The following is a 13,598-nucleotide window of genomic DNA, read 5'->3' on the forward strand; positions in this document are numbered from 1 at the left end:
GAATGACTGTCATGTGTCAAGGTATGAGATCTCACAGATAAGCTGTCACATTTAGTGGCTTTCCCTAGAGTAAATGATTTTTATTTTTTGTTAATACTTCATAATGAGATATATATTATAGAAAAATATCAGTTCCCTCAGTTTTGAATGTGTAGTGAGATTTTATACCGCGCTCAAGATGGGTTTGTTTCGAAAATCCTCAAGAAAGCCAGGTTTAGACTCAAAATTAGAAGGCTATATATTGCACTCAGAAGGATTTTCTGAAAAGTCTGAAGTGTTTTTTCAATAAGAACTTCCTGATCTCCATTATTCTGTCAATTTGCTAAAACAGAACTGTACTGGCTCATCCCAATGCTACAACCCCTGCCCTTCTATCTGTCCAGACTGCTGGACCACCCTGGGGGCTGTGGGTATTAACTAAACACCATCCAGAGAGCCTGCCCCTCACTTGCCAGCCCCCAGCATGGCCAGACCATGAGTGTGGCGTTCACATTCTCTGAAAAAATCTCAGCTTCCCAGGAGAAAAATCCTGGGTGAAGGGAAGCCTCAGAAAAAAGGGAAACAATTCTTATCTCATTTGCTTCTCCTGTGTTGTGCTCACATGTGGAATGTGTTTGGAGATTGTTTACCCACAGGTGATTGTTTCATTGCATTCTGCTGTGAGTTGTTTTTATTCATTGGCCAACCAGGGCCAAGCTGTGTTGGACCTCTGGAAAGAGTCACGAATTTTCATTATTATCCTTTTAGCATTGCGTAAGTATCCTTTCTCTATTCTTTAATATAACATAGTATCATAAAATAATAAATTAGCCTTCTGAGAACATGGAGTCAGGTTCATCATTCCTCCCTTCATGTATTTTGGGTGTATTTTGGGGCACACAAGCACACCACCACGAGTACCATGTCTCCGAGGACGTGGTTGTCCTGGCGCCTGGTGCGGTTCACGCCTCTGATCCCAAACACCACAAACACCATGGCTCCAGTGTCCACCAGTGGCCTCACTGCTGGCTTCCCACAGCCTGTGTTCATGCAGGGGTTAAATCCAGATGTGGCTGACAGCTTTGCTTTGGGCGCTGTAGTCAAATAGAGAGTAAAGGTTGGTTAGTTGTTATAGTAACTTCTTCCAGCTAGGTCTAATGAGCTGCAGGAGGCCTATAACACACTAAGATAGCTCAGCTACCTTTGGAGGCACAATAGTCAGCAGGATGGCTTCTGCTGCAGTGTTGGAAACAAAAAAGTTTTAATAAAAGGCAAAATAACAAACAGAAAAACTGAGCCAGGTATTGGAATCAAATACCGACATCACACCGCAACAGCCAGGTGCCAGATCTTCTTGCTTGTGGTAAAACACTTTACAAAAACCAATAGTTTCTTTGTTTACTCCTTTTTCTAGTTATTGCCCAAGCCAGACTTTTTAGCTTCTGCCTAATTAGCTATCCTAAGTTTGAGGTGAAGTTTCCTGAGTCCTATGAGGTGTCTTTTCATTTAATCGAAGAGAGAAACTTTTAGACTTCTTTCCTTTAAGGAAACAGAAGAGTTTTGTCACTCTATCACCCAAGAGCACTAACTACAGTTAGCGTCCTGGTTTGATAAGGAAGTGTTGATTATCTGCAGGGTGGTGATGAACTGAGAGTAGATTGTCTGAGGGGTGGTAATTTGATTGAGAATCCAAAGTTTTGTCTCACTGTGTTGTGCTGGAAACTGGGAGAAGGAGGAATGTTTTTGGAAGGTTTTCATTCTGAGTTCTGTGTGTTCCTTTTTTTTTTTTCATACTGTAAGTTAATAAAGTTTTTTCTTTATTCCTAACTGGAGCCTGCTTTGCTCTATTTCTGGTCACATCTCACAGCAGACACTGGGGAGAATATATTTTCATGGGGGGACTGGGATTGCGCCAGCCTCAAACCATGACAGTTATATTAGAAGGCAAGAAAAGGTCTGATTCTCTGGATCTTGGCATGTTTGAGCAGGGCCTCACCAGCTCACCTTTTTCACTGGGGACATAGAGGATGCCTTTGGTGGGTCCATCTGGGCTGGAGCTGAGCAGACAGCCTGGAGGTGCCACACACACTCGGCCGTGGTAAGGGGGCTTGTGGGACTGGGCAAAATACAGTTTCCTGTGCAGCAAAGAGAGTTTGTTATGAGGGAACAGAGGGAGAGAAGATGAAGCATCCGAAGTATTGCATGGCAGCAGACATTCTCAGGGACAGAAGCAATGGGAAAGGTGAACATCTGCAGACTTGTATCCCTAACCACTGTATATTCTGTGCTGCCCATTCAGCCCAAGAGTTCAGGTGGGTAAGGGCAAGAACCACATCAGCAACATCTTTTTGCCACTCAGAGAAGCTCACTCACAGTCTCTCAAGCCTTTTGTTAATGATCTCAAGCATCATGTTAATGATGCTATGGGCCTGCAAAGTGACTGCAGAGATGGGGCATAAATGCAGCAAAGCAAATTCTAGAGCCGTGGATGTCACTGATTGAGGGCAGGAGTAGCATCAGGCAGCTTAGATGAGCCTCTCAGCTGTGCTGTTTCTGTTGCCTTGTCCAGAAGGGTTTTTGGAAGGTTACCGTGTTCGCTGCTGCTCCTTGGAGGCCACGTAGAAACTGAAATCGAACTTCCAGCCCCTCTTGGTGTCACAGGACAAGGTGGTCATCATCCACTTCCTGGGGCTCATCTGCTTAAGCAGCCCTACTGTGGACACACAAGCTGTCAGCTTCCTGGTGAAGTTACCGAAAGGCACTCTATACACCTAAGCAATGGATTAATGAAAACAGACACTTAACTCCACAGGGTTGCAGCCTCTTGCACATTAGCATCACACTCTCCCTTCCTCCCTGAGCACTGGCACAGCCACACGGAATGAGCAGTGCAGGCACAGTCAGTCCCCAGCCTGCCCCTTCCCAGTGATGGCCAGTGTGTGACAGTCCCCTTAATACCCCCATTCCCAGTGGTATAAATGGTATAAATGGTATAAACACCAAGGCTAAATGGTGGCTGCTCTGCCCAGGCTCAGGGACATCTGCCCTAGAGACACCCACAGTTTTGCTCCCATCACTGACAGTCACCTCTCAACAGCAACAGGTGAAGTCTTGATGCACTCCAAGGCATCATCTTGGATGGTGCCAAGCATGATGCCTTGTGTGTGAACTACCCTACTGCAGTGCTCTGAAAGTGTCACCCAAAGCTACACAGGACCCCATGGAGAGACAGGAGGAGGCTCTTGTGCTCACCTGCTGAGTGCTGCCCTCTTGCTAGAGGGGTGCAGCATCCTGGAGTGACTTACCTGGAATGAAGGCACCTCCCCATCTCCTGGTGACACCATCTGCCAGGGCGCAGGGACGCTGGCGTTGAGTGAGAATCTGTAGATAGCTGGTCTTCCCTTGCTCCTGGACTTGGAGATATACACAGTCCCCTGCAGCTCTGAGGAAAACAGAGAGCATGAGGTTTGGTGTTACTTCTAAACCAGCAAATCCTGCAGCCAGAGCAAAGAAGGGATCTTACGGTTTGCTGTCTGCTCAGCCTCTGCCTTCTCCCAGCACAGTGCATCTTTCAAAGGCTACCACAAATACATCCTGAGCTGCAGTAATTCCTGATGGCTTATTGATTCATGTCATCTTGGGAGCTGGCCCAATAACTCTTTTATCCTCAAAATCCCCTGCAAACTGAATTTACTCTCCTCATGACCTGCCAACAAGGTTGTGAACAGGACTGAGATGTAAAGCTTGGAGTTCCTAGCCCTGTTCTCAGATCAGAGGGATATGACACTAGAGATACTACCACCTGGGTTATAGGACCATGTCCTAGAGAGCAGTAGGTGTTCAGGGAAAGGGGGATTCTAAAGATGCCCCATACTGTCACAGACATCTTTTCAGAAAAATCCTTTCCTTAGGATTTTTCCTCCTGAGAAGCTGACAGGCCTCAGGAACAAAGTGTAAACAATGGTTATCTGCTGCTGTGGAATGCAACAGGTGCATCTGTGATTGGTCTCATAGAGTTATTTCTAATTAATAACCAATCACAGTCAGCTGTGACAAAGTCTGAGCCACAAGCCTTTGTTATCATTCCTTCTTTTTCTATTCTTAGCTAACCTTCTGATGAAATTCTTTCTTCTATTCTTTTAGTATAGTTTTAACATAATATAGATCATAAAATAATAAATCAAGCCTTCTGAAACATGGAGTCAGATCCTCTTCTCTTCCCTCATCCTTGGACCCCTGTGAACATGGTCACACCATCCATCCAGCACCAACCTAGGGCTCAGTGGGGCAGGCTCTGGAGAGAATTATTCCCCATCAGCTATTCAGAGAGCATGTGGTTTAGTTTGTACCCCAGTGGATCCTTGGGCCCTGGCTGCAAATGTGCCCACCATGCTCCACTCACCTTGCTGCCCTGCATCACTCATGCTGCCTTTGCTTCCCCAAGGTGAACCCGAGCCCCTCTTCTTTTTTTCCAAGGAAGTTCGGATGTTGTTCTGCAAACTGTGGGGCTTTTCCTGAAACAAACCTGTCCCACAAGGTTAGTCAGGGAGGAAGGAGTGGATGGCATGAGAAAAGAGGTACCAGGGCTGTGCACACCACAGACTCAGCTGCCGAGTACCAAACCCTGAGCAGGCAACGCAGTGCCACAGTCTCTGGGCTGGGCACTGACATGATGTCGCAGACATCTTTTCATGAAAATCCTTTCATTAGGATTTTTCCTGCTGAGAAGCTGACAGGCCTCAGGAACAAAGTGTAAACAATGGTTATCTGCTGCTGTGGAATGCAACAGGTGCATCTGTGACTGGCCCATCTTGGATGTTTACAATTAATGGCCAATCACAGTCCAGTTAGCTTGGACTCTCTGTCAGAGACACAAATCTTTATTATTAATTCCTTTCCATTCTTAGCTTAGCTAGCCTTCTGAGATGAAACTTTTCCTTCTATTCTTTTTAGTATAGTTTTAATGTAATGTATATCATAAAATAATAAATCAAGCCTTCTAAACATAGAGTCAACATTCTCATCTCTTCCCTCCCCTGAAAACCCCTGTGAACACCGTCACAACATGAGACCAGCACTTATGAGTAAAAATCAGTCAGTTTTCATGGTCTGTGAAGGGATTGCTCCAGAAGAAATATTCAGGCAGTTCATGGCTAAAGCAGGAAATACTTTATATTTATATCTAAATACTAATCTAATATCTAAATCTATCTAATATCTAATATCTAAATACTAATCTAAATATATCTAAATACTCCACTCCTACAGGCAACTCAACCATCCTATTCCCAATGTGTGCCTCCTTTCCACAGGGTCCATCCAATAAGGTATTTGAACATTGTAGGTACCTGCCTCACATTTCAGCTCCTGCAGCCCAGGGTTTGGGCCAGGCTGGACTGCACCCACCGTGGTTTGGGAAGCAGTGCTCTCACCTGAGCAGGTGATGCAGGAGATCCCCTCAGCACTCAGGTTGTATTTCAGATCCAGCAGCACCTGGATGTTGGTGTCTGGCCGGAACAGGACTGGAGCACGGCTGGCTGGCTGGAGGCGGCTGGCAAAGAATATGGACAGCAGCAAAACCAGGAGAAAGAGCCCTGCAGTGGGAAATCTGGGTAAGCACGGGATCCTACGTGCACTTCAGACATGCTCAGAGAGCAGCAATGTGGTAGAGACAACAAAAGATGGTATTTTCAGCTGTGAAAAGAACAGCCACTAAAGCACACAGGGCTTTCTCGTAATAAGAAAAAATTCCATCAGGAATTGCCACTTGGGATCTGAGTGAGAAGAAAGGGATGACAGCAGCACTTATGAGTAAAAATAGTCAGTTTTCATAGTCTCCAGAAGAAACACTCATGCAGTTCATGGCTAAAGCAGGAAATACTTTTCTAAATACTCCACTCCTACAGGCAACTCAACCATCCCATTCCCAACGTGTGCCTCCTTTCCACGGGGTCCATCCAATGTCCAATGAGATATTTGAACATTGTAGGTGAGCCCCCTTATGGACTGACTGTTCAGGGAGCACTCTCCCACTGTGTTAGAAGACATTTACCGTGCCCCTTTTCCCAGCTCTTGTGACTAATAATCAAGGCTTGGAGACTGATTGAAATGCCAAACCCTCTAAAATCCATGCAGATTCAACTCCCCTCCTTGCTTACCCACAATCACCCATCTGCTCTTCACTGCAGACCACAGCACCCAGTGCTCCAGCAGCTCCTGCAGATGAGTTATTAAGTGACCCTGGCTGCTCTTCTCTGCAGAGAGCTGCAGATTTTCTGGCATCACAGACACCAAGGGGACATCCCCCATTTCCAGGGAGACTAGAATAGAAAGAAATCAAAAGCAGTCTCAGTGTCATGAGTGTCTCCCAGAGCTCTCTGCTCTCCTTTATCAAATCTTGTGCAAAGTGCTGTACAACTCAGTCAAGCTAAAAAGATGGAGTAAGTGCCCAGCAGAGGCAGTGACTCCAGGATGTTTTAAGAAGCATCTTTGCCAAGTCACTGCCATGCAACAGCTACAGATGGAAATCCATATCTCAGTCCAAATCTATGCTTCAGGCTATTCCCTGCTCTACCAAACCCCACAAACACTGTCCATAAGGTCACAGAGACACTGCATGCTTCTTGGGCCAAACAGAATTTGTCCCTGTCCCACTAAATATTCTTACTAATTACACACAGCTGATCTCTGCCTGAGTGCAGCCTGGCTCCTCCTGATTCTCTTAGTTCAGGGATGCCAAGGGAAATGCCCCCTTCTCTATGTGTGAGAAGAGGGCACTTGCTGTGTGTTGGGGAAGATGAAACAGGAAAGCCTTATAAATATGATTGCCTGGCAAAAGATTTTGAGAATGTGGAAACTATAAGTGAGATTAAAATGAAAGCAAGCTTTGAGATCCTTTAGTTACTGAACAACTGGAAAACAATGGTGTGGCTGGCTGAAGGTGATCCCCTTTTGATGGAACAACACCCTCTGCTTGCAGACAGGCCCAAGGGTCAGAGCAGATCCTACAGCTTGGCAGAAGGGGCCCAAAGAGGAGTTTTTAGGGTTTAAAATGTAACACAGTGTGGTAATGTAGTGATTCTTATAGGCTGTATGGAAGAGATTCCAGCGAGTTTTAAAAGCCATGTACAAGAGAGCACGACCCTGTAAGCACCTTTTTCTTGGGCTGGAAGGATTATCTCCTGCTAACAACAGATAGGGAATTTCTGTTTTTTTTTTTCTAGATTGCTTATGTGATCTCAGGCAAGTCACTGCCCTCTTCATACCATGATGGAGCTGCTCTAGGGGGCTGAAGAACAACAGTGTTCTTTCTCCTGCTTCCCAAATACAGCGCTCCAAATGGCAGGGAAGAGGGGAAAACTTTACTCCATGGTGAGCTGTCCTGGTGTTATGGATTCGATGTTTCATGGCTACTTCCATGTCACAATCAGTGAATTCAGACAGAAATCAGACCACAGTGGACTCAAGAGAATTAGCAAACTAGTTAAGAAAGCATGCATTGACACCCACTGAAGATCTCAAAGCAAACTCACAAAGAATATTGAGTCCTGACTCCTACAACTTCCCATGATGACACCACCTCCAGCTTACAATTCAGAAAACTGAAGCAAGAGCCAGTGTCAGGGGCAGGGAGAGCTGCAGGATGAAGAGGGCAGGGTGATGCCCCCCAAAGGCACAAACAGCAGAAAACACTTACCAGGCTCCTCCTCCACGCTGAGCAGTGGGATGTCATCATCCAGGTAGGGAAGGGTCTCTCTGCCTGCTCTGGAGGGGGCTGCTGAGGCAATGAAGAGATCTTCAGCCAGGTGCAAGGCACTCTTTTTGGTGCACTTCTGACTGCAGCTGGATTGAAGCAGGAAAGGAGACAAAGGCAAGAGTTTAAAGCCACATACCCTGCGAGGAGTTACCAGCGGGCTCCTTCAGTGGCAAAGGAGCACAGGAACAGCCTGCTCCAATTGTTTGGAAAGACAACAGGAGCTGCCAGGAGCAAATTCCATTGCAAGTGCTGAGAGGGCAGGGGCTGGGCTGCATACACAGAGCCGGGCTGAGCTGTGGACATTGGGTGCTGAGAGATGGCAGTTTCAGCAGTTCATCTCCCTGCTAATGAATAAAATCATTCCAGGTCACCTGCAGTGCTGAAGAGCAGGGGAAAAGGAAATGTGCTGAGTTTCCAACACAAATTTCCACATCCTGCTCACAGGCAGGAGCAGTGGGGACCTGTCTGCCTTGCATCTCCACCTCTTGAAGGTTTAGCTGTCATTAAGTGCCCAGAGGAAACAAATGGTCCAATACTCACTCCATGGCATTCAACCAAGAGAACTGACTGAGACAGAATGAGACTGGGACTTGACCCTTCCATTTTGCTCGGATCTGGAATGGCAGAACTTAAATTTCCCTTCTGTCAGAGCCAAAGCCAAGCTGCCTGAGGGGAATGAGGATAAACTGAGATGACAGGGAAGGAATTTGCAAACCTCCTTTTGCCTGCAAATTCCACAACTTCCCACCCACAGGCTCCAGGGCTCACCTGGCTTGGCAGGAGCTCTCTAGTGGGGACACATAGAGGGTCCATATTCCAAGAGCAGCTGGCATGGTGAAGAGCACAGCTACCCAGCAGCAGGACACAATCAGGGACATGAAGAGTCCAAAGTCATGCACAGCTGGGATCTACATGAAGAGAGAGAACACAGGATTGGGATCTGTGAAGGCTACAGCTTGTCTATCTATAGCTGCACAAATAATTTGGCCATGACAGACACTTACTTGACCAGCTTAGGGAATTGAAGTATACAAGCCCCTGGACACAATACTGATAGGCTAAATTTAAGTTTAAACAAGGGGACACCAGGCAATCCCTTTGAATCAGGAATGCACCCATATCATTGGCCAGTTAGCTGGGCAGAGTAAAGACCTTTGTCCAATCCTCTCTCTAAGCACAGGAAATTCAAAGCCCCTATAAAAGAGGGTGTGCTTCAACAAAGGTTGGCTGTTGCCACATGAACTTTGCAATGTGTGTACATCACATTCCTGTCTCCACCACCAGCAACAGGGATCAGCTGGGGCAAGGAAGAGATATCTGGAGGAACCTGAGAATAACACACGGTGATCTCAGCCATGAAAATCAGCAAACCTGCTAGGTAAAGCACTGAAACAGAGCCTGTTTGATCCGTGGCCCATGGGGTTGTTGGCTGGAGACAGAGACAACACAAACTCTCAGAGATGCATGTGACAACAGTAATGGTTTACTATGGAAGCCTCCTTATATAGGGGGTTTAAAACCCCCAGGGTCAGACAACTGATGGGTCTGGGTCTGAACACCACCCCAGCTCCTTGGCCAGTGGTATGTCTGCATTCTAGAAGGAACATGATTGGATGAGATCTCTGTCACCACATTTCTCCTCACAGAGAAAAGCAAGGCACAATTCTTCCCAAGAATATTTCTGGGTTTCACATTCTCTGAACCTCAGAGAAAGGAAAAACAATTCTTATTATATGCTGTGCCTGTGTTTGTGCAAAAGTAGAATGCAATATGGGGATTGCTTACCCACAGTGATGGGGTTTTGTTTCCTTGGCCTATCAGGGCCAGGTGTGTGTCTGTGTCGGGACTGTTGCTGACGAGATTCTGTGCAGTGGAGTGCATGGCAGATTCAGTTTAGATGTAAGGTAATATAATACAGAACAATATAGTATAATATAGAATAATGTAGTATAATAAAGTAATTAATTAGCCTTCTGATAAGATGGAGTCCTCCTCATCATTCTTCCCTGCCACGGGGGTTGACCTGTTTCGACAGATCTGTTTGAGTTCAAATCTAACCAATGATTGCTCACCCAGGGACTTGTTTCAATTCTTTTCTAGAATGAACCAGGCGAACCAAATTAGAATTCTGTTATGGTCAGATTTGCCTTGTCCAGCTACAGACCAGCACAGAAATATTTCCTTGGATAACCCACTACCTTACAGCAAGTAAGAGACAGCCCTGTGAGAAGCAGCTCTCACTGCGCCGAAGGAGAGGACAGATGGTGCTGGCAGGCTCCTGATCAATCAGGCCCTTTGGCAGACATTGAAACCCCAAATTCCAAAGGCGCAGGGTACCTGAGAGAAGATGTTGGCAGCATATGCTGCAGCTGTGGTCAGGGAGGTGAAGAAGGTGGCTTTCCCTGCTGTCTGCACAGTGTGGATCATGCGCAGCCGCAGGTCCTTGAGGTGCGTGGCTTGGCGGTAGGTGTTGATGAAAACAAAGACATCATCAACTCCTGGAAAAAAGACAGCAGGGATACTGGTACTCTGCTCACAGAGGTGACACCGGCTAAAAATATCTGATTTCCCCCCCTCGCGAAAAATGCATGTGTTTTATGATTGGCTTTTGGCAAATATTAAAGTGAGTGTTGTATGTGTTGTGTTAGAAAGTAATGCTGGATTAATTCTCTTAAGTAGTGTGTTAAATATAGTTTTAGGTCATAAAAAAAATGTTAAAATAGAAACTATGCTATGTAACATACTTTTTTCTAAAGAAAGGACTCGCAGTGAGACAGCAGCCACAGGACACCTGAATCTTTCAGAGAAAAAGAATTTATGTCATGTCATTGTTGCTCCATTATCAGGAGAAATGAACTTCTTCCCACCTCGAAGGCACTGTTAGGATTCAGAGGAAGAAGCTGATACTGCCCAGCCAGAATCCTGTGTTTGAATGGAATTTATGCATCATGTATGAAGTGTATGAATATGCAACAGGCTGTTGCTTTTAAGAGTTAATCCTCTGTTAATGTGTGTCCTTTTTCAGGCTCTTGCTGCCCAGAAAAAGGTACCTGGACTGTTCATAACTCTTTCTTTTTATTGTCTCATATTGTCCAAATTCAAATTGTCCAAATTGTTATTACTCTAATTGTATTACTATTTTTATAACCATTTTATTACTATTAAACTTTTAAAATTTCAAAACCAAGTGATTGGCGTTTTCCACATCCCTTGATATTTGAACTGCAAATATTAAATTTATAGGTAACAGAAAAAGGGCCTGAAAATTCAATCTGGATTTGCCACCATCACCTTCTCTCCTGCAGACAGAAGGCAGGGCAAGGCAGGTGAAGCACAGGCTTTGGGTAAAGATGAGCTTACCAATCCCCACGATGACAAAGGCAGCCACACCATTGAGGATACCCAGATACTGGATCCCAAACACGACGTGGTACAGGAACAGAGCCACCAGGCAGCTCAGCCCAATGCTGGCAATGCCAAAGAATGACAGAAAAACTGCAGCAGAAAAGAAACACAGAAAAAAAATAATATCTCTGGCCACCCCTAGCAGAACAAACACCTCCCATCTGCCCTGTTGGGATAGTGGTTCCCATAGTGTGTTTGTGATAGAGAACAGTTCAGGGAGTACTGCTTGCAGACTCCTTCCCACAGGGCTCATGCAAAAAATTACATCAAATTGATGCCAGTGTTACCAAGACAGGCATTTGCATCTTATTCCTGATCTCCTGTGAGTCTTTCCCTCACCTGTCGCAGACATCTTTTTATGAAAATCCTTTCCTTGGGATTTTTCTTCCTGAGAAGCTGAGAGGCCTCAGGAATGAAATGTAAACAATGGTTATCTGCTGCTGTGGAATGCAACAGGTGCATCTGTGATTGGCCTCATGTGGTTGTTTCTAATTAATGGCCAATCACAGTCAGCTGGCTTGGACACAGTGTCTGAGCCACAAACCTTTGTTATCATTCATTCCTTTCTATTCTTAGCTTAGCCAGCCTTCTAAGAACCTTTCCTTCTATTCTTTTAGTGTAGTTTTAATGTAATATATATCGTAAAATAATAAATCAAGCCTTCTGAAATATGGAGTCAAATCCTCATCTCTTCCCTCATACAAAGACCCCTGTGAACATGGTCACAATCACCCTGCCCATAAGTGTCTGCTCTGGAGAATCAGACTTGCCCTTCTGCATGATGCAGTGCCACACAGCCACACTGGTGCCAGGGCATCAGAGTGTCTCCTCAGCCTTGACACACAGGGACATTTGGCACATTTGGATTTGTGTTAGAACAGGGCAGCTGTGAGCCCAGCGTACCTGAGCAGGAGGTGAGGATGTAGACCAGGACAGCTATGCAGCTACTGCTGATGAAGGCCAGCAACATGTCATTGTTGAAAGTCCTCCTCACTTCATAGTCAAACAAATCCGTCCCTCCGTACAGCACCTGGACTTTGCTGGGGTGGGGAGATGCGAAAGAAGTGGAATAGCTGAGCACAAAAGGAGCAGAGCCAGGTGGTTCAAAGCACAGCATCTCCTCCAGAGCCAAAGGAGGTCACTGCTCTAATAACCTGGCAGTTCTCTGAGAAAACAGAGCAGTGAGAGCAGGTTGAACAAAGTTGCTGCTGGAGGTGAAATTCGTACAGGGAAGGAGAAAAATAAAGAGCAGGTCTAATATTTTTAATATTCCTCCACTGCACGGTGGGTCTCAGGCACTAATAGACAGTTCCTGGAGCCTTTAAAGCCAATTCCATCTGGAATCCTAATCACTGCTTATTATATTAGCACTGTGGATGCAGGCAGAGGGAGAGATTAATCAGAAATTATATGATTTACCAGGTTCTGCCTCTGGAAGCAGGCTCAGAGCAAAAATAAGCCAACATATTTTAACCAGGACTACAATAGTGCTGCACCATAGGAAGCTATCAAGGATCTGAGCTTTGGAACTGAGCCTTGGCCTCAATTCCTTTTTTGGCTTGTCGGAATCACAGTCTGCTTTCCCAGCCCATTGCTGAGAATGCTCTGTGGGTGCCTGCACTCCAACCTGCTTGTGAAGATCAGCATCCCTTCATTCTGGGAAGCACCAAGTCTCAGGGCAGCAGAAAGTCTAAGAAGGCACAGAGACTGGGACACACAGCCTTCTGTCAGCTGTCTGAGGACTGGGATGCCCTTTTAGCCCTTTTAGCTCTATTTTATCATCTCTATATCTCACAAGCACTGAGCAAAGCTCTGTTCAACCAAGACCTGGCAGAGAAAAAAGCCTGCACTTCCTGAAACTTATCCTGCCTTGAAACTCCCTTCCCAAGCTGTCTGTACAAAAAGCAGAATTGGATCCACAGGTTGAGCAGCCTTGAGTGAAGACTTTCATCCCCTGCATCAGACCAGTAGTGGCCAAATTCAGAGCAGGAAGACAGCTCTGTTTGAGCTAGTGGAACTGGATTTGTAAGACAGAAGCAAAAAGATCCTGTGCCAGACAAGGACTCAGTGGAAAGACAGGGAGTAGATTCAAACTTTGTCCCCTTTTCATTGTCTCTGTTGGTGTCTCTGCGTGTGGAAGTGGCAGTAAAGGGGAGCATATGAGTAATTTTCTGCCATTTACTCCCCACCATCATTCACAGCTCTGTGGCTGAGCCCAGTTTCTGTGGAGATGCTTTTTCATCTGGAACATTATGCCATGGCCACTGTTCACATCTGACCAGTAGTCCAAGCTAGCATGTCAAACCTTCTGTACCTGGTGCCTTCCCAGTGAAGCCAAATGGAACGTGGCTATTAGAGAACAGAATAGAATAGAATAGAATAGAATAGAATAGAATAGAATAGAATAGAATAGAATAGAATAGAATAGAATAGAATAGAATAGAATAGAATAGAATAG

At 45.6% G+C, this 13,598-nt stretch overlaps 1 protein-coding gene across 1 annotated transcript in view; it reads right to left on the minus strand.

Moving 5' to 3' along the window:
- DISP3 (dispatched RND transporter family member 3) overlaps positions 1-13,598 on the minus strand; it is a 44,997-nt gene that overhangs the window by 10,665 nt on the left and 20,734 nt on the right. The window contains exons 4-15 of the mRNA XM_063176825.1: positions 12,044-12,180; positions 11,096-11,230; positions 10,073-10,233; positions 8,504-8,643; positions 7,676-7,821; positions 6,138-6,299; positions 5,412-5,573; positions 4,382-4,504; positions 3,285-3,421; positions 2,569-2,750; positions 1,984-2,114; positions 901-1,073 (exon numbers count right to left, since the gene is read on the minus strand). Of these exons, the coding sequence (XP_063032895.1) occupies positions 901-1,073; positions 1,984-2,114; positions 2,569-2,750; positions 3,285-3,421; positions 4,382-4,504; positions 5,412-5,573; positions 6,138-6,299; positions 7,676-7,821; positions 8,504-8,643; positions 10,073-10,233; positions 11,096-11,230; positions 12,044-12,180 (1,789 nt within the window). The remainder of the gene's footprint in view (positions 1-900; positions 1,074-1,983; positions 2,115-2,568; positions 2,751-3,284; positions 3,422-4,381; positions 4,505-5,411; positions 5,574-6,137; positions 6,300-7,675; positions 7,822-8,503; positions 8,644-10,072; positions 10,234-11,095; positions 11,231-12,043; positions 12,181-13,598) is intronic.

Source organism: Melospiza melodia, chromosome 26 (genome assembly GCF_035770615.1).
Source record: "Melospiza melodia melodia isolate bMelMel2 chromosome 26, bMelMel2.pri, whole genome shotgun sequence".
Classification (NCBI taxonomy): Eukaryota; Metazoa; Chordata; class Aves; order Passeriformes; family Passerellidae; genus Melospiza; species Melospiza melodia.